This window comes from Esox lucius, chromosome 13 (assembly GCF_011004845.1).
Source record: "Esox lucius isolate fEsoLuc1 chromosome 13, fEsoLuc1.pri, whole genome shotgun sequence".
Classification (NCBI taxonomy): Eukaryota; Metazoa; Chordata; class Actinopteri; order Esociformes; family Esocidae; genus Esox; species Esox lucius.
The window spans coordinates 4,831,733-4,856,745 of record NC_047581.1 but is presented as its reverse complement, the minus strand read 5'-3'; the positions used below and the strand labels follow the sequence as shown (position 1 = coordinate 4,856,745).

Genomic DNA, 25,013 nt, shown 5'->3' with positions numbered 1-25,013 from the left:
AGAATCCTGCTTCTAAACAATAACATGACTTGTCTCCTCTTCTTCCCTTAACGAAGAAGGCCAGATTTGTTTTTAGCGCAGTCCAGGGTGGGAGGGATAGTACTGTGAGTGAGTATCTAAAGCGAGTATAAGGAGACTACAATGCAAACCAGCAAGAATGTTTTAATGGGCGAATCCCTCAGGCACTTGGATCAATTTTGTTGACATTTATTAGACACATTAACTTCAAATATTAATGGCAGATGTTTACTAGTCAATTTTACTCATGTTTATGCTAGTAGTGCATTAACATATTGCCCCTTTAAAAATTGACTTTTGTGTTGGTGACTCACCATTCCACGTAGGTCCACTATCCACGCTGCCTCCATAACCTTTGGCCTCACAGTTGGGCGGAGCCCAGCCATTGTCGCAGTGGCAGTTCTTGTTGCTATTGCAAACCTAAAAGCAGAAAGGACGATCGAAGCGAGTGCTCTGAACAATGGTCAGCAAACCCATGTCGGCCGTGGGCCAGGGCATGGTTATTTATTAAGTGACGGGTATTTACCCCGTGGCCGTGGCATTTCTTCTGGACGTCACAGTCGTAGTTCAGCACGTCAGCACTCTGGCAGTCATAATTCAAACAGACCTGCGGAGCGGGAAAAGACGCTTAGAAATATGTTGTACATACACTTCCGTTCAAAAGTTTGGGGTCACAAAAAGTCCTTGTTTTGGAAAGAAAAGCTAATTTCTTGTCCATTAAAATAACATCAAATTGATCAGAAATACAGTGTAGACACTGTTAATGTTGTAAATGACTATTGTATCAGGATTTCAAGGGAATATCTACATAGGCGTACAGAGGCCCATTATCAGCAACCATCAGACCTGTGTTCCAAAGGCACGCTGTGTTTCCAATGTTATCATTTCAAAAAACAAATTCATCATTAGAAAACCCTTTTCCAAGTATGTTATCACAGCTGGAAACTGTTGTGCGTATTAGAAAACGTAAGAATAGTTCAGTATCTTCAGCATCAGCGTTGGTGAATTAGATTCAAAATAATCTGCTGTCTGGAGTTAAACTACAACTAACAAAGACCGATGATAGCTGTTAAAATGAACACACTCTGAGACACTTTGCGAACACAATTACTTTTAACAGACTAAGTAATTTAGTAGAAGCTCTAAACCAAAGTGGGTTTCAGGAGTTTTTGTTATGTCACATACAGAATGACTTAGTATGTTACTGACCCCGCGTTTGAATCGGACCTGCAACTTTGGCATTTTACAAGATATGCTCTTACAACCAAGCTACATAGGACCCCTTGTTTGACTTGGTCCTCATACCTTGTTGTCGTCACACTTGGTCCCCTCGTTCACCATGCCTGGGTCAGGGACATCTGACCCCAGCAGGAAGTCCACCCCCCAGCACTTGGTGCCTGCGATGGGCGTCTGGATGATGGAGGGCTCGATGCCGAAGACTGTGACCGTCTGGACGTTCTCACACTGCAGCTTACCACACTTGGCATTCCTGGACAGGTTCGCAAACAGAGGGTGCGCATGTACACGTTGTGAGCACGCAGTCGACATAGTTGCTTGGCAGACAAGAATGCAATACAAGAATGCAAGGCGTAGAATTTGTCTTACTTGCTCTCACACTTCTTGTAGCCGTAGTTCTGATAGCCGCAGTTCCCGAAACGATCCCCTTTGGAGTTGACATCTTTGAAACAAACCTCTGGGGCGGCCTTTGCCTCTGTGGCAAAGAAGAGAAAAACACACTGGTTTGTTTTTGCATTTATTTGTCTACTGCCACAATAGTAGCGGTTGGAAGGGACTACACCAATCCCACCACCAGAGGTCACTCAAATGCAATTTTTCCAGACCCAGATCATTGAGAAAGCACTGCAATTTCTCTTATGGCCAGCGATGGGGTAACTCACTAGGGCCAAAGATAGCCTGGCACTGTCCGTCATAGTGCTGGCACTTCCCATTGTAGCAGAAGGCCTTGTCTTCTTTACAGGGGTGGCCGTTCTGTTTGAACACGTCACTCTGACACAGCGCCGATGAGCCATTGCAGTACTCAGTGAGGTCGCACTCATCGTTGCTGGCTCTACACACTGAGCCACCAGGTAGAAACTGAGAAAGAGGAGAATGAGAATCACAACATAGAAATCCGGTGAAATCATCTTAATGCTAGGCTTCAGAAACATCAATACTATACGTGGGCTTGAAAGTTAGTCAAAAATGTAAGCCCCGTTCCCCCCAAATTCATGTAGGACGCCCTGTGTTCTGTTTAACAGAAACATTTCACAACTGAAATGTGTTTGGACAGAATGAATACAACCCAAAGCAGAGAACATAGATTGTTTTGAAAAATAGAATTTACCTGACAGCTTTTACAGCAAACTCCATAGGCACATTGTGCACCAGACTTGAGCTTGCAGGTCTTCGCTTCACAACACGGATCCTTCTCGCATTCCTATAGGAGGGTACAAACAAAGAACAGTAGGTGAACAGGAGGCCATTGTCACAGACTACACCAGCATCCTTCCAAAGCACTGCTGTACTTCATATGACTAAACCTCCCCCTCCTACACTGGCGTGTTCCCATATCTTTATAACGTTCACAGCTCAGATAATATGCTAGGGCTGTCATCACTGTTCACACTCAACTAAATATTGGTCATTTTTGTCAGGCCGCGTAAGCGGAGCCTGCTAAGAAGAGCGAATGTCACTGACTGACTGACTCTTGTTAGCGTAGTGGTTAAAGAAGCGGACTATATGTCCCAAGTTCATATCTCCTCGCAGGAGAATCCATTTTTATTACGTCCATCAAAAGAATTGAACCCGATCCTACAATTGAGATACGGCGCCAACACAATGGCCGACGATCACCTTGTCTGAGCCACAGTCGCACTCCTCCCCCACATCCACCAGTTTGTTGCCGCAGTAGGGGGCGCTGTAGGCCTCTTCCGGGCGAGGGATGTTAAGCAGGCAGCTGCCCCCTGTGTGCAGGATCATCTTCTCAAAGTCATCGGCGCTGCAGCTGCTGAAGTTCCGCGAGCCACTGAGAGACAGGAGAACACTAGTTAGCATCAGGACAGGTGACGGATCTGTGTCGCCTCTTGATGCTGATCCTGGGTCAGGTTAGCATTTCCCCCTCTCAATGGTTTAGGACCCCAGAGGATCAGCGAAAACTCACGTGGCGCCCGAATTCATGATACAGCTGCTGACCCCGCAATGGCAGTTGCGCCCGTCATCATGGTTCATGCCCAGGTTGTGACCCAGCTCGTGGGCGACGATGGACGCAAATGATGGGATGTTGTTGTTGGTGAACTGGAGATAAAAGTAAGACATGATTCACACAGGTCATAGAAGCTAGATTGTGTAGTCCCAAAGCCCAGATGGATTTGTGTTTCCTGCATAATGCACCAGGGCTCCAGTCAGAAGTAGGGCACTGTCCTATCAAACTGATGGGTGCCGTGTGGGACCGACACAAGGTCCGACTTTACTCCATCTGCATGTAATGCCAAAGTACGTGCAATTCAACTTGCAAAGTCAAGGGGCCAGCTTACCTATTATAAAAGTATGGTAATTATCTACTGAAAAAAGCAACAACAGAAAAGAATGGTTCAATTAAAAACATTTGATCGATGGGAGTTTGTGAATGAAGTGGCACTTGAGATGTATCTATTAAAGGAAAACTGACTTTGTTCATTAGCCCACTTTGAGTAAAATGTAACATTTCTGTACATCAGCAGTCTAGATGTCAAGGAAAGGCACTTTCAGTACAGAGCAAAAACTGTTGATGGTGTGTTTTGGAGATGGCAGAGAAAATTCCAGGCCAGAGAAAAAGTGAGCCACATACTGCGTTGATACCACCCCCATGACTCCGCGAGCAGACTGTGCTGACAAAGGCCATCCCGGCGGTGCCACCAAAACTTTTCTTTCTGGAGAGGCAAACATACCAAGTCATAAAACATTATCAACCCTGTGCTATATTTCTAGTTGGCCTTATCTGTGCCCATCATGCATCTCACAGTAAAGGAGTGGATTGGGTCAATCAGAGGAAAACATAACACTTGGTTATGCTAGTGCAAGAGTAAAAGGTGAATAAAAGTGTAAACATAAAATCTTTACAATTGAAAGGGCAATGCAGATTGTTTTGGGGAGAAAATGGGCTTCATCGTCTATGTAATTCTGTGTGTCGTGCTCAAAACGTCATAAGGGTAAGTTATAAAAATCGAAGTTCCCCCTTGATACAGTTCAAGTATGTGTTGTTCAACTTTCGTCATGTAAAATGCATCACGATGCAACACCTGACTCACAGGATGAGCTGAGCACTGTCATGGCGTCGCCGGGGGACCAGTTCCTTCTCCCTCCATTGAACAAAGCGACTGAGCACCTCTCCAGCGCTGCCCTCCGTGCTGATGGGATTCCCATTAGCCCAAATGTCCAGGCCCACCAGCACCACTCGGATGTTCAGTTCAATGTACATCTGGATGTTACAAGAAGTCAGAATAGACTCTAGTCTTCTTCACAATGACATCTGAACATTCCTTAAAGGTATACATTTAAAACCAAAGCATTTTACATTAATCTTTATAGACATTTTGACTTGGTATGTAAAAACAACATGTGTACATGAAGAAATTACTGTGAAATATTATTTTTATCTGCTCTGGTTTCTTAGTGAAATGAAGCTCTTGCCAATACCCAGCCTAAGGGGATCTGACCAGCAGTGTTTTGTGTCAACTTACACTGTCGATATAGTTTGCCAGATGAACCATCTCTTCTCGCACCGCCGTCTCATTCCTGTTCATGTGGGTGAACTATTGATGAGGGAAAAGAGAGGTCAGAGGTTACTGAACTACTAGGTGAACTATAGAGAAAGAAGAGATTACAAGTTACTGAACTACTAGGTGAACTATAGAGAAAGAAGAGATTACAAGTTACTGAACTACTAGGTGAACTATAGAGAAAGAAGAGATTACAAGTTACTGAACTACTAGGTGAACTATAGAGAAAGAAGAGATTACAAGTTACTGAACTACTAGGTGAACTATAGAGAAAGAAGAGATTACAAGTTACTGAACTACTAGGTGAACTATAGAGAAAGAAGAGATTACAAGTTACTGAACTACTAGGTGAACTATAGAGAAAGAAGAGATTACAAGTTACTGAACTACTAGGTGAACTATAGAGAAAGAAGAGATTACAAGTTACTGAACTGCTAGGTGAACTATAGAGAAAGAAGAGATTACAAGTTACTGAACTGCTAGGTGAACTATAGAGAAAGAAGAGATTACAAGTTACTGAACTTCTAGGTGAACTATAGAGAAAGAAGAGATTACAAGTTACTGAACTACTAGGTGAACTATAGAGAAAGAAGAGATTACAAGTTACTGAACTGCTAGGTGAACTATAGAGAAAGAAGAGATTACAAGTTACTGAACTGCTAGGTGAACTATAGAGAAAGAAGAGATTACAAGTTACTGAACTGCTAGGTGAACTATAGGTGAGAGAACAGAAGTCAGAGTTGGCTACAGGGTTCTTGAAAACAATTTACGACAAGCTATAATCCATGGCAGAGAATTTGTTTATATTGACTGGGTGGTGACATGTAGGTGCTGGTCATATAATTAGAATATCATCAAAAAGTTGATTTATTTCAGTAATTCCATTCAAAAAGTGAAATTTGTAAAATGTTTATATTCATTCCACACAGACTGATATATTTCAAGTGTTTTTTTCTTTCAATTTTGATGATTATAACTGACAACTAATGAAAACCCCAAATTCAGTATCTCAGAAAATTTGAATATTGTGAAAAAGTTCAATATTGAAGACACCTGGTGCCACACTAATCAGCTAATTAACTCAAAACACCTGCAAAGTCCTTTAAATGGTCTCTCAGTCTAGTTCTGTAGGCAACACAATCATGAGGAGACTGCTGACTTGACAGCTGTCCAAAAGACGACCATTGACACCTTGCACAAGGAGGGCAAGATACAAAAGGTCATAGCTAAAGAGGCTGGCTGTTCACAGAGCTCTGTGTCCAAGCACATTAATAGAGAGGCGAAGGGAAGGAAAAGATGTGGTAGTGTACAAGCAATAGAGGTAACGGCACCCTAGAGAGGATTGTGAAACAAAACCCATTCAAAAATGTGGGGGAGATTCACAAAGAGTGGACTGCAGCTGGAGTCAGTGCTTCAAGAACCACCACGCACAGACGTATGCAAGACATGGGTTTCAGCTGTCGCATTCCTTGTGTCAAGCCACTCTTGAACAAGACACAGCGTCATAAGCGTCTCGCCTGGGCTAAAGACAAAAAGGACTGGACTGCTGCTGGGTTATGTTCTCTGATGAAAGTACATTTTGCATTTCCTTTTAGTTTTAGAGCACTTCATGCTTCCTGCTGCTGACCAACTTTATGGAGATGCAGATTTTCATTTTCCAACAGGACTTGGCACCTGCACACAGTGCCAAAGCTACCAGTACCTGGTTTAAGGACCATGGTATCCCGGTTCTTAATAGGCCAGCAAACTCGCCTGACCTTAACCCTATAGAAAATCTATGGGGTATTGTGAAGAGGAAGATGCGATACGCCAGACCCAACAATGCAGAAGAGCTGAAGGCCACTATCAGAGCAACCTGGGCTCTCATAACACCTGAGCAGTGTCACAGACTGATCGACTCCATGCCACGGCGCATTGCTGCAGAAATTCAGGCAAAAGGAGCCCCAACTAAGTATTGAGTGCTGTACATGCTCATACTTTTCATGTTCATACTTTTCAGTTGGCCAACATTATATATCAGTCTGTGTGGAATGAATGAATAAATTAAACAAGTTTCACTTTTTGAATGGAATTACTGAAATAAATGAACTTTTTGATGATATTCTAATTTTATGACCAGAACTTGTAGTCTCCTCATACTTGCTTTATCACTTGCAGTACTACCCCCCCCCAACCCCACCCTAAACCACCATGGACTAACTAATACTATTCCGGTTCAGTAAGGAAAGAGGAGACAAGTCATGCTATTGTTCAAATTCAGTCTTGTAAACGTGACAGGCAGGATTCTACAAAGTGCCCATTCAAAATATATGAACGATACTATTTACTATATACACTGATGAAAAAAACATTATGACCACCTGCCTAATCAGAATCAGCTTTGTTCGCCAGCTACAGTGGGACAAAAAAATGTTTTGTCAGCCACCAACTGTGTATGTTCTCCCACTTAAAAAGATGAGGCCTGTAATTTTCATCATAGGTACACTTCAACTATGAGAGACAAAATGAGAAAAAAAAATCCAGAAAATCACATTGTAGGATTTTTAATGAATTTATTGGTAAATTATGGTGGAAAATAAGTATTTGGTCAATAACAAAAGTTCATCTCAATACTTTGTTATATACCCTTTGTTGGCAATGACAGAGGTCAAAGGTTTTCACACACTGTTGCTGGTATTTTGGCCCATTCCTCCATGCAGATCTCCTCTAGAGCAGTGATGTTTTAGGGCTGTCGCTGGGCAACACAGACTTTCCAAAGATTTTCTATGGGGTTGAGATCTGGTGACTGGCTAGGCCACTCCAGGACCTTGAAATGCTTCTTACGAAGCCACTCCTTCGTTGCCCGGGCGGTGTGTTTGGGATCATTGTCATGCTGAAAGACCCAGCCATGTTTCATCTTCAATGCCCTAGCTGATGGAAGGAGGTTTTCACTCAAAATCTCACGATACATGGCCCCATTCATTCTTTCCTTTACACGGATCAGTCATCCTGGTCCCTTTGCAGAAAAACAGCCCCAAAGCATGATGTTTCCACCCCCATGCTTCATAGTAGGTATGGTGTTCTTTGGATGCAATTCAGCATTCTTTCTCCTCCAAACACGACGAGTTGAGTTTTTACCAAAAAGTTCTATTTTGGTTTCATCTGACCATATGACATTCTCCCAATCCTCTTCTGGACCATCCAAATGCTCTCTAGCAAACCTCAAACGGGCCTGGACATGTACTGGCTTAAGCAGGGGTACATGTCTGGCACTGCAGGATTTGAGTCCCTGGCGGCGTAGTTTGTTACTGATGGTAGCCTTTGTTACTTTGGTCCCAGCTCTCTGCAGGTCATTCACTAGGTCCCCCCGTGTGGTTCTGGGATTTTTGCTCACCGTTCTTGTGATCATTTTGACCCCACAGGGTGAGATCTTGCGTGGTGCCCCGGATCGAGGGAGATTATCAGTGGTCTTGTATGTCTTCCATTTTCTTATAATTGCTCCCACAGTTGATTTCTTCACACCAAGCTGCTTACCTATTGCAGATTCAGTCTTCCCAGCCTGGTTCAGGTCTACAATTTTGTTTCTGGTATCCTTTGACAGCTCTTTGGTCTTGGCCATAGTGGAGTTTGGAGTGTGACTGTTTGAGGTTATGGACATGTGTCTTTTATACTGATAACAAGTTCAAACAGGTGCCATTAATACAGGTAATGAGTGGAGGACAAAGGATACTCTTAAAGAAGATGTTACAGGTCTGTGAGAGCCAGAAATCTAGCTTGTTTGTAGGTGACCAAATACTTATTTTACAGAGAAATTTACCAATAAATACATAAAAAATATGATTTTCTGTTTCTCATTTTGTCACTCATAGTTGAAGTGTACCTATGATGAAAATAACCGGCCTCTCATCTTTTTAAGTGGGGGAACTTGCACAATAGGTGGTTGACTAAATACTTTTTTGCCCCACTGTATGTTTATTTGACTGTGGATTATACAGGCTCAAGATGTGCTTACTCGTAAAAAAACCTACCTTCATGTCCTGTAAGTTGTGAGGTGGAGCCACAGGGGATCGGTATGAAGGTAAAACAGCTACATACGTTTTTTATTTGTAATTTTTTTTGCAACACTTGTAAAAAAGATGCTATATTAGAATTGCTTTTGTAGTTGAAGAAAAGATTTGCATCATTTTAACTAACTTGATATTTGGAATCATGTACCTCATTAATAACACTTGCCAATGTAAAATATGGACACTCAGAGTTGTCACTCAAACTCCATTTTCAACCGGAGATATCCATGAGGTCTCTGATTGGCAGGACAGCATTTCTGACCAATGAAACAGTTTTCACATTTTAACCAATCTGAGTAGATTTTGGAACATGCAGTGTTTCAACTGATTTCAAGGCATGATGATGCTGAGGAAGAACAACATGGCTAGGCACAGTCGGCTTCACGCAACTCCGTTGTTGATAGGATAACAAACCTTTCAGACAATTTCTCCACCTAGCTAGATCAATGCACAAAGTTTGTTATGGTTCACATAACATGTATTTCTACTTTGTCATTCAACACATTTGTTTAATTTGCTAGAGCCTGCCTGCCTGACTGACTAGAGAAACGGACTTGTGAACTATAGGTCCCGAGTTCGTATATCCTCACAGGCGAAACGAAGTACGCATTGTGAATTATTCCGTATTTGCTAAAACTTTGCTAACTGAAACTGTATACGGTTATATTGCGACTGTTTCTGGCATGAATAGTTAATTTCATGTCTCACTAGAAATTTCTCAATTCTTATGATTATTCCTAGGAACTTAGTAGATACTAGTAAGCCTATTACTGGCTAATAAGCTGTTCAAACGGCCAGTGGCAAAAGCAATACAGTTCATAGACGTTATTTGTGGTGGGGTTAAACCAAATAAGAAACGTTTGTCAGTTTTACACAATCCTCAATGGACTCTGAAACGTGTAATGCTGTCACGTAGTGGTTAAAGATAGTGCCTCTCATGTGGAAGACCTAAGTTTAAATCTATTGAGAGTAATGACGATTCTCTTGTCTTTCCACTTGATGAAAAAGTTAGTTATTGTCAGCTTTATTGATAGTTATTGTATCAATGTCATTCACGATTGAAAGAAAAAAATATGTTCTTATGCCATGAAATGAAATAGCTTTGGCACACTTTCTAGCAATTGCTAATTTCTTATGACTATTCCAGTAAGTTAGTAGATACCGGTGAAGCTTATTACTGGCTAATACGCTGTTCAAACGGTCAGTGGCAAACGCAATACATAGTAAGAAATGTTAGTCAGTTTAACTGTATCAATGTCATTCACAAATGGCCAAGTAACTTAAAACAGCCAGTGGCAGAAGAGGATTTGTTCAGGATAGACATAAGAGGCTATACTGACACCCAGCAGCAGTACAGCTCTGTGGTTTAGTGGTAAATGACACAGCCTTTCGAGTGGGCGAATTGGGTTTGAAGCTCGAGGTGGCAACAATTTCTATTGCGGGCTGGCTGAAGTAAGCTTGCCTGGTTTCTTGGTTTATTTCATTGGAATTTCGGCACTAAAGAGAACAGGGCACAGTTTCAGTATGAAAAATCATGCAAAATGGTAGCCAATTCCTAGCTAATTACTATTTTTCCATTTTAGTAATTTAGCACGTTATTTTTACAATAACATATAGTTTTCATTCAAAACAGTTGTTATTATTTTTCACATGGTTTGGTATAGCATCAAAAACGTACGAGTGGGTAGGAGAAGCCGACCATGCTGAGAACCGTTTTTACTCCTGCGTCACCATGAGTGTAAACACTAATGCAGCGTGTTCCAGAATCTACTCAGATTGGTTATAAGGTGAAAACGTGACGCACTCACCATGCACTCAGTTCATTGGTCAGAAGAAGCTATGCCATGCCAATCATAATGCGCATTCTGATCTCGGCTTGCAAACGCTGTAAAACGTACGACCGCAGACTGTCATTTACAAATAAAAAACAGGGTGCATGTTGGGATGTGTGTTGTGACACATTCCTCCTGTAACAATCATTAACATTTTGTGAGTTGTGCCACAGTAGACCTTCTGTCGGTATGGACCAGATGGGATAGATATTGTTGCCCTTGCACACCAATGAGTCTTGGGCGCCCAACACCTGCGTAACAAGGTAATGGAACTTTATAAAGATGGAAAAGGATATAAAAAGATATCCAAAGTCTTGCAAATGCCAGTCAGTACTGTTCAATCACTTATTAATAAGTGGAAAATTCGGGGATCTCTTGACACCAAGCCAAGGACCAGCAGACCAAGAAAGATTTCAGCCAAAACTGCCGGAAGAATTGTTCGGGATACAAAGAAAAACCCACAGGTGACCTCAGAAGAAATACAGGCTGCTCTGAAAAAAGACGGTGTGGTTGTTTCAAGGAGCACAATACGAAGATACTTGAACAAAAATTAGCTGCATGGTCGAGTTGCCAGAAAGAACCCTTTACTACACCAATGCCACAAAAAAGCCTGGTTACAATATGTCCGACAATACCTTGACATGACTCACAGCTTCTGGCATACTTTAATTTGGAGTGACGAGACCAAAATAGAGCTTTATGGTCACAACCATAAGTGCTATGTTTGGAGAGGGGTCAACAAGGTCTATAGTGAACAGAATACCATCCCCACTGTGAAGCATGGCGGTGGCTCACTGATATTTTGGGGGTGTGAGAGCTCTGAATGCACAGGGAAATCTTGTGAAAATGTATGGCAAAATGAATGCAACATGTTATCAGAAAATACTGTCAGACAATTTGCATTCTTCTGCACGAAAGCTGCGCATGGGACACTCTTGGACTTTTCAGCAGGCCAAGTTGAGCCTCCAATGGTTACAGCAGAAAAAGGTTCTGGAGTTGCCATCACAGTCTCCTGACCTTAATATCATCAAGCCACTCTGGGGAGATCTCAAACATGCGGTTCATGCAAGACGACAAAAGACTTGACCTGGAGGCATTTTGCCAAGATGAATGGGCAGCTATACCACCTGCAAGAATTCAAGACCTCATAGACAAATATTACAAAAGACTGCATGCTGTCATTGACGCTAAAGGGGGCAATGCACAGTATTAAGAACTAAAGGTATGCAGACTTTTGAACAGGGGTCAGTCCATTTCAAAAAAATTTGTTGCCATGTTTTGTTTTATGATTGTGCCATTCTGTTATGACCTAGAGTTGAATGTGAATCCCATAAGAAATAAAAGACGTGTTTTGCCTACTCACTTGTGTTTTCTTTACAAATGGTACATACATCTCTGGAATAAATGAAGAGACCACTCCTAATTTTTCTTAAATCAGCATCTCTACAAGTATGGCAGTCATTCCATTCCAGTGTCTGTTAAATTCCAACACAGGCACACCTCATTTTAGTTAATGAGGTACTGATTAGGTGATTACCTAATCAACTAATTTAACGAGGAAACGTATAAAAACCACTGCTGTGGTCATCACTATTCCTCTTGCAATAGGTCAAGCTGGATGGCAAAAGTAGTACCTCAAAGGTCATTTGAAGAAAATAAAAATTCAGCATGACAGAAGAGTTGAAAAGAAAAGCTTTGAGTGAGGAAAAGAAGGGTTCAATTCTGGCTTTACTGGCAGAGGGATACAGTGAACGTCAGGTTGCTTCAATCCTGAAAATGTCAAAGACGGCGGTTCATAAAAACAGGGTCAAGCAACAAACACTGGGGACAACAAAGCTACAGACTGGCAGAGGGCGAAAACTACAACTGTAGGATGACATCAAGTGACCTACAAAAAGAAGGGCAAACAGCAGCTGGGGTGAAGTGCACGGCGAGGACGGTTCGAAACAGGCTCCTAGGTGCAGGGCTGAAGTTGTGCAAAGCTAGAAAAAAGCCCTTCATCAATGAGAAGCAAAGAAGAACAAGGCTGAAGTTAGCAAAAGACCATAAAGATTGGACTGTAAAGGAATGGAATAAGGTCATCTTCTCTGATGAGTCAAATTTTCAGCTTTGCCCAACAACTGGTGGTCTAATGGTTAGACGGAGACCTTGAGAGGTCTACAAGCCACAGTCTCGCACCCACTGTGAAATTTGGTGGAGGATCGGTGATGACCTGGGGATGCTTCAGCAAGGCAGGAATTGGGCAGATTTGTCTTTGTGAAGGATGCAGGAATCAAGCCAAGTACAAGGTTATCCTGGAAGAACAACTGCTTCCTTCTGCTCTAACAATGTTCTCCAACTTTGAGAATTGTTTTTTCCAGCAGGACAATGCTCCATGCCACACAGGCAGGTAAATCAAGGTGAGGACGGTGGACCACCAGATCAAGACCCTGTCATGGCCAGCCCAATCTCCAGACCTGAACCCCATTGAAATGGAATTTGATCAAGAGGAAGATGGATGGTCACAAGCCATCAAACAAAGCCAAGCTACTGAATTTTTGTGCCAGGAGTGTCACGCCCTGATTGGTTTCACCTGTCTCGCTGTTGTCTCCACCCCCCCCACCAGGTGTTTCCTATGTTCCTGTTACCTCTTGTCTATTTATGCCTGTGTTTTCTGTTCGCCCGCTGCCATTGTCTGACCTCTGCCTGCCTGCCAACCATGAGACTGCCTGTTCCTACAATAAACATCTGTGCACGACACCTCCTCTCTGCCTGTGTCCGCGCTTGGTTCCACACCCCAGCCCTGTCAAGGAGTGGCATAAAGTCACCCAACAGCAATGTGACAGACTGGTGGAGAGCATGCCAAGACGCTTGAAAGCTGTGCTTTAAAATCAGGGTTATTCCACCAAATATTGATTTCTGAACTCTTCCTAAGTTAAAACATCTGTTTTTTGTTGTTAAAAAATGTGTGAATTTGTTTTCTTTGCATTATTTGAGGTTCGAAAACATGCATCCTTTTTGGGTTATTTTGACCAGTTGTTATTTTCTACAAATAAATACACTCAATAACAATATCGTTATTTGGAATTTGGGAGTAATGTTGTCAAATAAGTGCACTATATAAGGTGCCTTATAAGGTGCAGAACATTATATATAATATGGCACTACATAAGGAATAGAATTACATTTAGTACTCATAGAAAACGCATAGAAAACATTTCTGGACTGACAAATTGACTAAAATGGGGACTTCCATGGTATTCATTCTATTTCTACATAACTAATCCAAACACAGCGCCTTGAAAAATCACAACAAAAATGTATTCCTAGGTCGGAGCTAGTTTAGGGATGCTTACTCACCCTTTCGCTGTCCACCACTAGCAGGAGCTCTACATAATGTGTCTGATGGAGTACTGCCCGCTTCCTCTGATAGGAGAGAGCATATTCAGAGCATCAGCAGATGGTACAGCAGCACGAAAGCAAAGACACACGTAATGCACGCCCACACGCACACCCACTCCCCAACCCACCCCATGGAAACTCACCCTGAGGTAGTGGCTGACAGGCTGTCCGTGTGTGTCAGACTGGATGTTATCCTGTTCAGATGGCGTTTCTATGTGGGGCGTGCCGCACACCAGCGGCTCAGACACCACATCCTCCAGCCGGTAAACCAGGTGCTGAAAGTCTGAGGATGAAGCCAGCGGCTCGATGCCATAGCTGGAGTTGCCCATGCGGAGGACCCCTCTGAAAGTTTAAACACAAAAAAGGCAGATCCAACCAGGTTCACTTTATTCATTAGAGCACAGGCGTTTCCTTTTGAATCAGTGTAAAACAAACGTGTTACGTGTTAATGTCCATGCAGTTTTTCTCAATGGTTTGTCAGTCATTAACACTACCTTTCTTTTTGTGACTGATCTCAGTTGGCTATGTTAAAAACACCACAGATGTTTTTCCTTCTAAACACAAAATTTTTGATGGGAGGTCAACAGAAAATTTTCATTTTCAACTTGAACGTTACGACAGGTCTTCTTTCCTAAAGACAGCCAATAATCAATCATTACCAGAAAGGAACGCTCCACACCCACATATGGAATGCAATGACCTCACTGCAAACATGTGGCATATCCTTGCTGTGATACGAAAGCATAATCATATAGTGTGTGGGAGGTCAATACGGAGCCTGTTAATTACAATCCATTACATCTGAGAACGGAGCACTGGCCACATTAGTCCTCTGCATCACAGGGTTTTTATTGCAGGTCCGACAGTTATGTTTGTAGTTGTACAGAACAAAATATTTATGTATGAGACTAGATGTAATCTTAAGTGGGAGAAGAGTGCATGGACCAGAGAGGACTTAGTGGCCAGTATATTGAATATAGCGCGTTACTTTAACTCTGGTCAAAAGCAGAGCATTAAATAGGGTTCAAAACATACTCACTCAGAGAAATAGAAGTATTTCAAGTGATGCCATCATTGAATGAGAATAAGGACAACAATTTAATTCATACCTATTTCGAACCGCTCACTGTCTTGAGTAGAGACGTACAGTCAAAACAAAGATTACAGAGATTACCATTTGAAAAGATTTTCTTAAATATTTCTCAACTTGGGTAGCAACTGAATAATTAATAAAAAATTGGATCTTAACCAACATTAACTTGGTGCATTTAAAGAGCACACTGTCCTTCTGTCCAGGGCCTGTGTTCTTTAGCCCATCTTTCTCTTTTCTTTTTATCGACCAGTCAGAGATATGGCTTTTTCTTTGCAACTCTGCCTAGTAGGCCAGCATCCCGGAGTCGCCTTTTCACTGTTGACATTTTTGGTGTTTTGCGGGTAATATTTAATAAAGCTGCCAGTTGAGGACCTGTGAGGCATCGGTATCTCAACCACAATCGTAATGGCACACTCAGCCATCCATATATAAAAGGAAACATTATTTTTAGACCAGGCCACCATCTTCCATTGCTCCGTGGTCCAGTTCTGATGCTCACGTGCCCGTTGTAGTCGCATTCTGCAGTGTCACAGGGGTCAGCATGGGCACCCTGACTGGACTGCAGCTACGCAGCCCCATACACAACAAACTGCGATGCACTGTGTGTTCTGACACCTTTCTATCAGTACCAGCATTAACTGTTTCAGCAATTTGAGCTACAGTGGCTCATCTATTGGATCAGACCACACGAGCCAGCTTTCACACCCCACATCAAATTATATCATGGGGGTGGATTACCCCTTTAACACTTTTCTTACCCCAGAGGGATGTCACCAATCCTCTTACCTTAGCCCAGAGCAGATACTCATGGCTGCAGATGATCCCTCCACATCCTCCACATAGCCCCGGTAATGACAATGATCCTGGGAAAGAGATAAGCGAATCGTGGCTCAGTTTGATAGACCCAATAGCCAAAATGCAAAAACACAGGTTTAGGTGCAGGGCCAAAGGTTTGCATGGACCTCACATGGACAATTGAGGTCAAGCCAAGATCACCTGTGTATCATGCCACTTTCAGCTAAGACATGATTGGGCCTACATCTAACGTATGCAAATATTGCGGTATTAAAGATATTGGGATAAGTGACAATGTCAGTTGAAATGCTTTCCTGTGAACTGCCAGCGTGGTAGTGGTTACGTTTCTATATAAACAACACCATGGTCTGTCTGCGGTCACGCCTTCTATCATCTACAGGGTAATGATGTGTCTCCTATCCCTTTGAGCATTCTTAGCAGTGCCATGCGCTCTATCAATAGCATGAGCTAATTGCCTTAGCCTTGATGCCCAACACATGTAGATAATTAGAACTACTGTCTGGGAGCTGGCTGAAACAAGGTTTCTGCACAGACTTTGAATTAACAGATTAGTGGGCCTAAATGAGACCCCAATTTCTCAAGCAACAGGAAGGTATGGCAGACCAATGTATCAGGCCTGTCTTTTGTCAATATAATTGCATTTATTATGATATTAAAGGGATTGTTTGAGATTTTGGTAATAAGGCCCTTCTACCTCCCCAGTGTGGTGAACTTGTGGATGAATGTGCGTTTAGTTCGAAGGAAGATGCCGTCAATCAGTGGCATTATAACAAATAAGCATTAGCACAATTAGTCAATCCCTGGAATAGCTTGTAAAATCCAGTAAATCACGATCAACAACAGGACAACTGGAATCTCCTCCATGGTTACTGTGCTGGTACAGTGTTGCTTTGTATGGCGTCCGTGCACACGTCAGAGGGAGAACACACGTCAGAGGGAGAACACACGTCAGAGGGAGAACACACGTCAGAGGGAGAACACACGTCAGAGGGAGAACACACGTCAGAGGGAGAACACACATCAGCAGGCTAATTTGCCAAATTGTCACAGGTCATTAGGCTGCAGTGGAAATGCACACAACATGGGCTGAAGGAACCTTTTAGTTCCTTGAAATGTTCGGGGTACCTTTGGTGGAAATGCGGCTTTACACACAAATCTATTCTTGTAAACCTCTGGTCATTGTGCTAATGCTAGCCTAACTACCATTGGTTTGGGAACTTGGTTTTATAAAACTAATATATTTTTAAATGAACAACATGGAAAGTCATGGAACGAGAATGGGATTGACCACTACCCTCCAAAATATACAAACATTTTCACCTGACTGGTGGAGTATTTGCCAAGAAAACAACCTTTATTTGTGCAATTGCTTACTGAAATAGCCTAGAACTAGCCACCAGAAGTGCTGTTTAAAGCTGACTAACAGGCTGCAATCTTCATCACACTGTCCTCTTAACACTAAAACCACCAAACACCTAAGCCAATTAAAATAAACTCCCATTTTGAAAGCTACACCCTCCTCCTTCCTAAATAGGCATATATTACATTGTTCTGTTGTTGGAATTCTTACTGACGAACAGAAAACTATTGAGATTATTTACCTTTTTTTTTTTTTTTACCCTGTTTTCTGACTTAATCCACCAACAGCCCACGCCACGTAGTGTTGGTACCCAAATGGTACCCAGGCGCTAATCACACCTCACTGAATCCATGATGTCAATGGATGAATGTGCAATACTCCCAGATGAATGATCAGACCTTGGTTGAATTTGAATGAACTTACAAGATTTCCATGACCATTCAAAAACTTAATTAGGCTATTATCACACGTTACGGTTTTTCAAGAGGAGATTCTTATTGTGTAGGCTAATTCATCAAGTGTAAGTCTAAAATGTATTATGTTAAATAATTATTCACCAAACAAAATACCAAGCAGGGGCGTAGTTTATGGGGGGGAGGTAACCCCCTCAATATTCAAATCCATCAGTTACAACCCCCCCAATATTTCGACATGAGAATTACAGTAGATCAAATGAAAAGTATGAAGAATTCATATATTTTGTAACAATAATTGTTCCTACTCAAATATGAGTTTGTCATAATCAAATAGGAAAAAAAATAATAGTACTCCCCTCCATTGAACCGATTGGTAACGGCCCAGGCGCACTTTTTCCAAAACAACGCGAGTGGAGAGCACACGAGTCACGACGACGGGTAACGTTCAAAAATGAAGAGAAGCGCTGCACAGCGGACTTTATTTAACTGCTGGTCAGAGAGGGATGTAAAAAAACAACAACCATGTACTGAGAATGAGGTATGAGAATATTGTGTAATAGCTAAGTACACACCAGTGAAACCAGATATATTTTAGCTAGCTAATCTCCATTTCAATGTATTTAACTTATAGCTCACTTATCAGTATAACAAGTTACCAAATCAGCCGTCTGTTTTGCTAGTTCATTTTTCAATAGTGTCTGTAATTATCAATGACAAAAGTATTCACATCAGTGTTTGTTTTCTTCCTAAATTAATCAGACTTTTTAACGAATTGGATGAATGAACGATTTACTGGCGGTTTCTGTACTTAAGGCGAGACACGGTAGGCAAAAACATAGTTTTTTTCACTGGTCAATGTTGAGATTTGGGGCTCTATGGGGGCTATTTGTCTTCAATAACATGACTTCTTTCAGACTTGTGGTGTAAAAAAAGTCAAAAATACACATTAGGTCTTTATTTTACTACATTTCTTGTCTATTTGAGTCTCTTGATTTCGCCTAAATTCATCAAAAGTTGTCGTTCTAAATCAACTTGCTGCTCCGCGCGATCGCTGTTTGTACCCTATCATATCATATATCACTGGAAAGGTCTCTCTCTCATGGTGAGTGCTGTCGGGTCTAAATATGCTAATTTCCTTTTTATCAGCAAGCAATCGTCAAATTAAAATTGGGCATTTTACTCTAAAAGCGGATCTCATTGGCTGATGTCAATTTCTGACAACGTGATTCGTTCAGACGCATCACGTGACATGCTCGGAGTGTGTTTTTGCCTTTTCTTTTCCTATTCTGTTCAGTTAAAGGCTATAAATGCTGTGTTATAAGTGTTGAAGTTTTTTTAGATGGTTTGTATTGTTGATTGCTAATGATTTTATAAGATATTATGTTTGTAAATAGTTTTTTCCACAAAAAAGTATGCATTTTTACAATACAAATCTTTAAAGGCTGTTTTCTCTAAATGGGTTTTTTCTCATACTCTGAGCCAGAAATCTCCACTTCAGCAGCACTTACATTCACCAAATTTTCCATGTGTATTCCTATCCTTATTCTCAAGGTTTTTACAGAGGGGTTTGTTTATATATCATTCACATTCTGATTTATACAACATTTTGTACCTAAAAGAGGGGCGAAAATAGATTTTTTATGGCTGTTGGCAGTTTTTTCTAATTAATGGAGTGATAAAAAGAGATTCCCTCTGTAAAAAGAGGATCCAATAACAATACACATGAAAAAAAAAACAGGCAGCACACAACTTTAAACCCCCCCAATGTTCAAACCAAATCTACGCCCTTGATACCAAGGATAACTTTTACCAGTCACAAAGGTATTACACATTACTGTTTTTATATTAAGAGAAAGGATGTGTATGCGATTTAGTTTCTCTATCATGTCTCTTTGAATTCTCTCAGCTTATTTTACTGAAGATTAAGCATAGCATAGCATAGCATAGCATAGCATTCTTCACGAAATGAAATACCAAGGATATTGTTGACCAGTCACCAATTCAAACGTATTACAAGTTACTGCTTTTATTTTAGGAAAAACCAAATTGCACACATTGTCTGTCTTTGAATTTTCTCTGCTTAGCAAACTGAAGATGAATATTCTACAAATGTATTAGTCTAAACAATTATTCACAATATTCTTTACCACTAGAGCTATGCATTGCATTGAGATCAATTTGATAGCCCCACTTCAACCCGCGAGAGAGACCTGCAGAAACGCACCGTTCACATAGCCTATTAATTTTGGACCTTGTCTGTTTCTGATAACTCCTCTTGGATTGTTGATAATTTATTCATGTCACCTATAGACAATTCATGTCACTTATAAATTGGCTTAGTAATTTTCATTTTGTACATTTGGATGGCCTAATAAATGATTGAAAATAATACAGCCTGTGTTCTTAGAAATAAAAGTTATTTGTATTCTTAAGCTTTGTTTCATATGATAGGACCTTCAATACAAACACATTCTTGTATTCTTCAAATTGCTTAACAATTTTAAATAAAATCTGTAATTCATTATTTTATTTTGTATTCTGTATTCTATATAGTTTCATAACGAACCCAGTAGATGAACTGATGCTCTGTCTGGATGGCGATGCTGCGGAGGAGAATGTCCATGCTAATGAGGACGATTCCAATGCTAATGACGCCAAACAGCGTAAGGCTCTGGCGGATACTGGGGTTCTGAAAGGCCTGGTGGTTCTAGTGTTAAGAACACAGAGCTGACCTAACATAAGAAGTGCCGAGCCCTTAACCAGGGCTCGCCTTCCTTTTCCCATATTGTTGCTGAAGAACTAGTCCAAGAAGAGAAGGTAACATTGTGTTTGAATTGAAACAGAGCGCCTCTTTCACAATATTCTCTGGATACCGTGGTTGCGAGGGAGTAAATATTGACTTTTTACTGTCCTCATCATTCTCATCCATGTCACGTAATGCCTAATCCTCACTGCGGAACGGGTTTCAATGTAAACGCAACGTGTCACCATGGAGAAAAATTAACAAAGGTTAGTAGAGATGGAGTGAGGCCACACTGGAGCAGCATGGAATTGCACCACTGTATCAGGTAATCAAGTGAACACAATATTTACTAAACTGTGGTTAATTAACAACCGATGCGGAATCGCTGCTTGGTTTTAGGTGGATATGTTTCCTAAGAGGAGGGGTGTTTCAGTGTGCATGCAATGGGGATATGAAACTATATATTTACTGTCAACTTCACATTGGATGGGCATTGGACTTCCAAAAGGGCCCTGTCTGCATTTCCAGGGGCTATTTGAAGTTTAACTGAAGTCATGACCAAAAATCATCATGGGAAAGTGTTCCCTCTGCTCTTTTATCTCCGGCTCTGGTCAGCGCCACTTTAAAGGAAAAGTTCAGAATGTCATAACTTGATGTTTGAATTATTCTTTAACCTCAAAGTTTAGAAGTATAAAAAAGTTTGGTTCTGCCATAAACTTCAGTTTGGCTAACTAAAGTTACCATAAACTTGCTTGCAAGCTGAAAATGTCAAGGAAATGAGGAGTTAAATGCGTAAAAACATCCCCTTTAATCACTGCATATGGTAGAGCAAAATGAAATGCATTGTTGCTCACGGGCATGAGCTTGGCTTGCCTGAGCTTTTGTCTGAGCTGCCAGTGAAAGTGGAGCTGAGGAGTTGTAACATAGCCGGTCGCATGCACCGCACTTACCAGTGTTTATTGCTTGCATAAGATGTGGCTCAACTACATTTGTGAGGCTGCTGCATGTTTCAGAGTGGAATTCACACACACACTTCGCATAAGCACTTCCTGTGGTGCGCTGGAGGACGCCTCTTTCTCAGCCTGTGGCTTGGGAACCATCCTTCTTCCCTCTCTTTCCCAGCAGGCCTCTCTCACCATGACAGGGTGAAATGGAATCCTTCTTCCTTGGAAGGAAGTGTCTTATGAACTTTTAATATAAGGAGTGTATTACTGACTGAAGTGTTTCTCTTTCTTTCCGTTCTTCTGACGAGGCATGTGCTGGCAACAATGGCTCTGTAGTACATACTCTGCTTTATGTAAAATGGGATACAGAACTAGGGATGCACGAATTGATTGGCCAGGGATTGTAAATTGTCAGATTTTCAGTTAAAACAAGTGGCAATTGGCTGATCTTCCCCTCTTATGACAACTGGGAGAACCGATCGTTGATGTACAAAATGCCGCTCAAATTATTTGAGTTCTTTGTTGTGAGTTCTTATTGTTGGATACATTTGTAATATAGTAGGCATTTATCAATATTAACGAGAGAATTGTGCTTATGTGACTAACATTTGATTAAACTTTGTGAGGACCTTATTGTCATCCATAGATAAATGCTTGCGCAAAACTGTAATTCACTTAATGTTGCTCATATTCGCTGGCTTTAACCAGTTTAGCACCTTGACTGTTTTACTATGGAGCCATGCTGTTCTAATATGTGCAGAATATGGTTTGAAATCAGAAAGGCCTTCCCTCAAAAAGACATCATCTGGATGGAAGCTTATGTTGCTCCAAAACCTGTATAAATTCTTCAGCATTAATGGTGCCTTCACAGATGTGCAAGTCACCCATACCATGTGCACTAATGCACCCCCATACCATCATGGATGATGTCTTTTGATAAGAAGCCATGCACTGATTAGCCAGATGGTCCCCTCTGCTCTTTAGTCTAGAGGACACGGCATCCGTGAATCCCAATAATTATTTCAGATTGTTTGGTCAGACCACAGGACAGTTTTCCACTTCACCTCAGTCCATCTTAAATGAGCTCAGGCCCAAAGACAGCAGTTCTCGATCTTGTTCATGTATGGTTTCTTCTTCATTTGGTTGAGTTTAAACTAGCATTTGTGGATGCAGTGACATACTGTGTTCACAGACAAAGTCTTTTGAAAGAGTTTTAACGAAGTGCCGCCAGAGGCCACAAAGATCACGGCCACCCAATATTGGTTTTCGGCCTTGTCCCTTGTTTTTAACGAGATTTCACTGGATTATCTGAATCTTCTAATGACATTATGTACTGCTGATGATGAGATCCCCAAAGTCTTCGCAATTTAAGCGGAGAAATGATATTCTTAAATTGTTGCAATATTTTCCCCGCACAGTCTTTAACAGAGTGGTGAACCCCTCCCAATCCTCACTTCTGACAGACCCATACTCTCTGATATGATCTTTTAATGCCCAATCACATTACTAACCTATTGCAAGTTTACCTAATTAGTTGTGTGATATTCCACCTTCTTCTCCAGTCTTTTGTTGCCCCTGTCGCAACTTTTCTGAAAGTGGGCATACATTTTTCAAAAAACAAAATGTCTCAGTATAACATTTGATATGTCGTCTTTGTACCATTTTCTACTGAATATAAAGTTTAAATGATTTTCATATCTTTCAGTTTTTATTTACATTGTGCGCAGCGTTCCGACTTTTTTATAATTGCGGTTGAATAGAAACAAAATATTTTACTAGATGCTAAAATAGTTGAGTATAGGCTATTAAGTAATTTCCATAGCAAATAGGGAGGGTATAATATGCATCCGAGGCGCTATGTTTGCTCTAGTATGAGTCCACAACAGTTTTACTTTACCATGGATGTATGGGCCATGGGACAATACAATCTATAAACAATGACTGACAGCCATCCTTGATGGGAACTATTTCACTATGAAATGGGCATACTGTTATTTCCCTCTCTAATATGATGAAACATACAATAACTATATTGGCTAAATTTAGTTAGATTTTTGATTGTCATTTGTGAAATAATGAGTATCAAAATTTGCATTCAATAAAGATCAATTATGTTTAGATATACCTGGTAATGTTTTGCTTTTTAAAAGATGAACTAATTCCTAATGAGGTCATAACACTAGTACAACAAAATCCAAATTATTCTTTGGAAAATGGATGCAATCATTTCTGCACTTTGCAATGGTCAATTCCTATAAGCCACTGTGAATAAAGTGTCTACTAAAGGGAATTTAGAATATTTGAGAAATTAAAATGGGTTTGGGAGGAAGCCTGGTGTTAAGAGCATATGACCTCTTTGCTGCTGACAGCTAAACACAATTTCTCCCAGGTCATTGCTATGTTCTAAAATCAACTTACCAGGTAAAATACAAGATAGAAATTATGTAAAGAAAAGAAAAGAAAAATCAGGCCATATCAGTTATGTTCAAGAACAAAGCATTAGCAGTGTAAAATTAGCTATGTATAAATGTGCAGGAAACTTGCTTTAAAATGACAACACCTACTCATTGCTGCCAAGTTGAAGTGGTTTAATGTTCCTACCCACTGACATAATTCTGCCTATTGCTGGGCTCACACTCTAAGCAGCTTTTAAAAGGCAAAATTACACTGTAAATCTCTCAAAACAGTTAACAAGAATCTGTACTCAAACCTATTTCGATACATGTTTTGAAGCTGGTGGAATTATATCAACTTTTACTTTTGCTCAAAGACCATGGTTTTTGGGCTGGAAATGTTTTCGATTAAATCAACCCTTAAATTAGGATCTGACTCGAGAGACCAAATTTTGCTTTCGACACCATAAAAAAACATCTCCTTCAGGCTCGGAGTACAGATGAGTAATACAACTTTTTTCTATTTGAGGCATGGCATGGAAATACACAGGAAATGAAGTGGGAGTGAAAAATAAAACACTATTGCTCCACAATCCGAGTGCTTTGACCTCATGACTATCAGGTGAAGCAATGTGAGTATGTGTTACCCTAATTTAACTTGTCTAAATTTCAAGCATGTTGTTACAATAAGCATCATTATTAAGAAGCAAGCACCTAATATTTCACACACTATGTAGAGAAAAGTGCAGAGAGGAAGAGAGCAGAGAAAAATACAAAGGAAATGTGTGACACTCTCTCAAAACACAAATTAGATCTTTGTAGAGAAAAGAACCCATTATATAAACCAGTTGTTTACCAACCCAACTTCAGTTCTTGATTACACCCAAAAGCACACTTTTCTTGTTGTAGCCCTGGACAAGAATACTCAATTCAACTCATTCAGAGCCTGAAATTTACTTCAAAAGTTGAGTTGTGCTTGGCTGGGGCTACTACAAAAATGTACTGTTGGAGGTACTGGAGGACCGAATTTGGTGTAAACAACTGCATATAAAGCAGAATTGTCCCTCTAAATCCATTCAATTTGATTACATACATTTCCATAATTGTCTTTGTACAATCATTAACAAATGTAAGATTAGCGAATAGAAAAGCTAAAACGCTATTATGCAGCTCATTTTGTATTTGCGTATGGTAATGTATTGTCTCATGATGAC

At 40.8% G+C, this 25,013-nt stretch overlaps 1 protein-coding gene across 5 annotated transcripts in view; it reads right to left on the bottom strand.

Moving 5' to 3' along the window:
* The window catches only part of adam9 (ADAM metallopeptidase domain 9), a 66,201-nt gene that overhangs the window by 5,690 nt on the left and 35,498 nt on the right, over nucleotides 1-25,013 (bottom strand). For all 5 annotated transcript variants that reach the window (XM_013136613.4, XM_013136614.4, XM_020052866.3 and 2 more), the window contains 14 exons: nucleotides 15,914-15,990; nucleotides 14,178-14,376; nucleotides 13,993-14,058; nucleotides 4,737-4,808; nucleotides 4,305-4,474; nucleotides 3,845-3,926; nucleotides 3,179-3,312; nucleotides 2,872-3,043; nucleotides 2,363-2,455; nucleotides 1,917-2,112; nucleotides 1,624-1,729; nucleotides 1,324-1,507; nucleotides 545-625; nucleotides 333-438 (listed from right to left, as the gene is read on the bottom strand). In XM_013136613.4, the coding sequence (XP_012992067.1) occupies nucleotides 333-438; nucleotides 545-625; nucleotides 1,324-1,507; nucleotides 1,624-1,729; nucleotides 1,917-2,112; nucleotides 2,363-2,455; nucleotides 2,872-3,043; nucleotides 3,179-3,312; nucleotides 3,845-3,926; nucleotides 4,305-4,474; nucleotides 4,737-4,808; nucleotides 13,993-14,058; nucleotides 14,178-14,376; nucleotides 15,914-15,990 (1,738 nt within the window). The remainder of the gene's footprint in view (nucleotides 1-332; nucleotides 439-544; nucleotides 626-1,323; nucleotides 1,508-1,623; nucleotides 1,730-1,916; nucleotides 2,113-2,362; nucleotides 2,456-2,871; nucleotides 3,044-3,178; nucleotides 3,313-3,844; nucleotides 3,927-4,304; nucleotides 4,475-4,736; nucleotides 4,809-13,992; nucleotides 14,059-14,177; nucleotides 14,377-15,913; nucleotides 15,991-25,013) is intronic.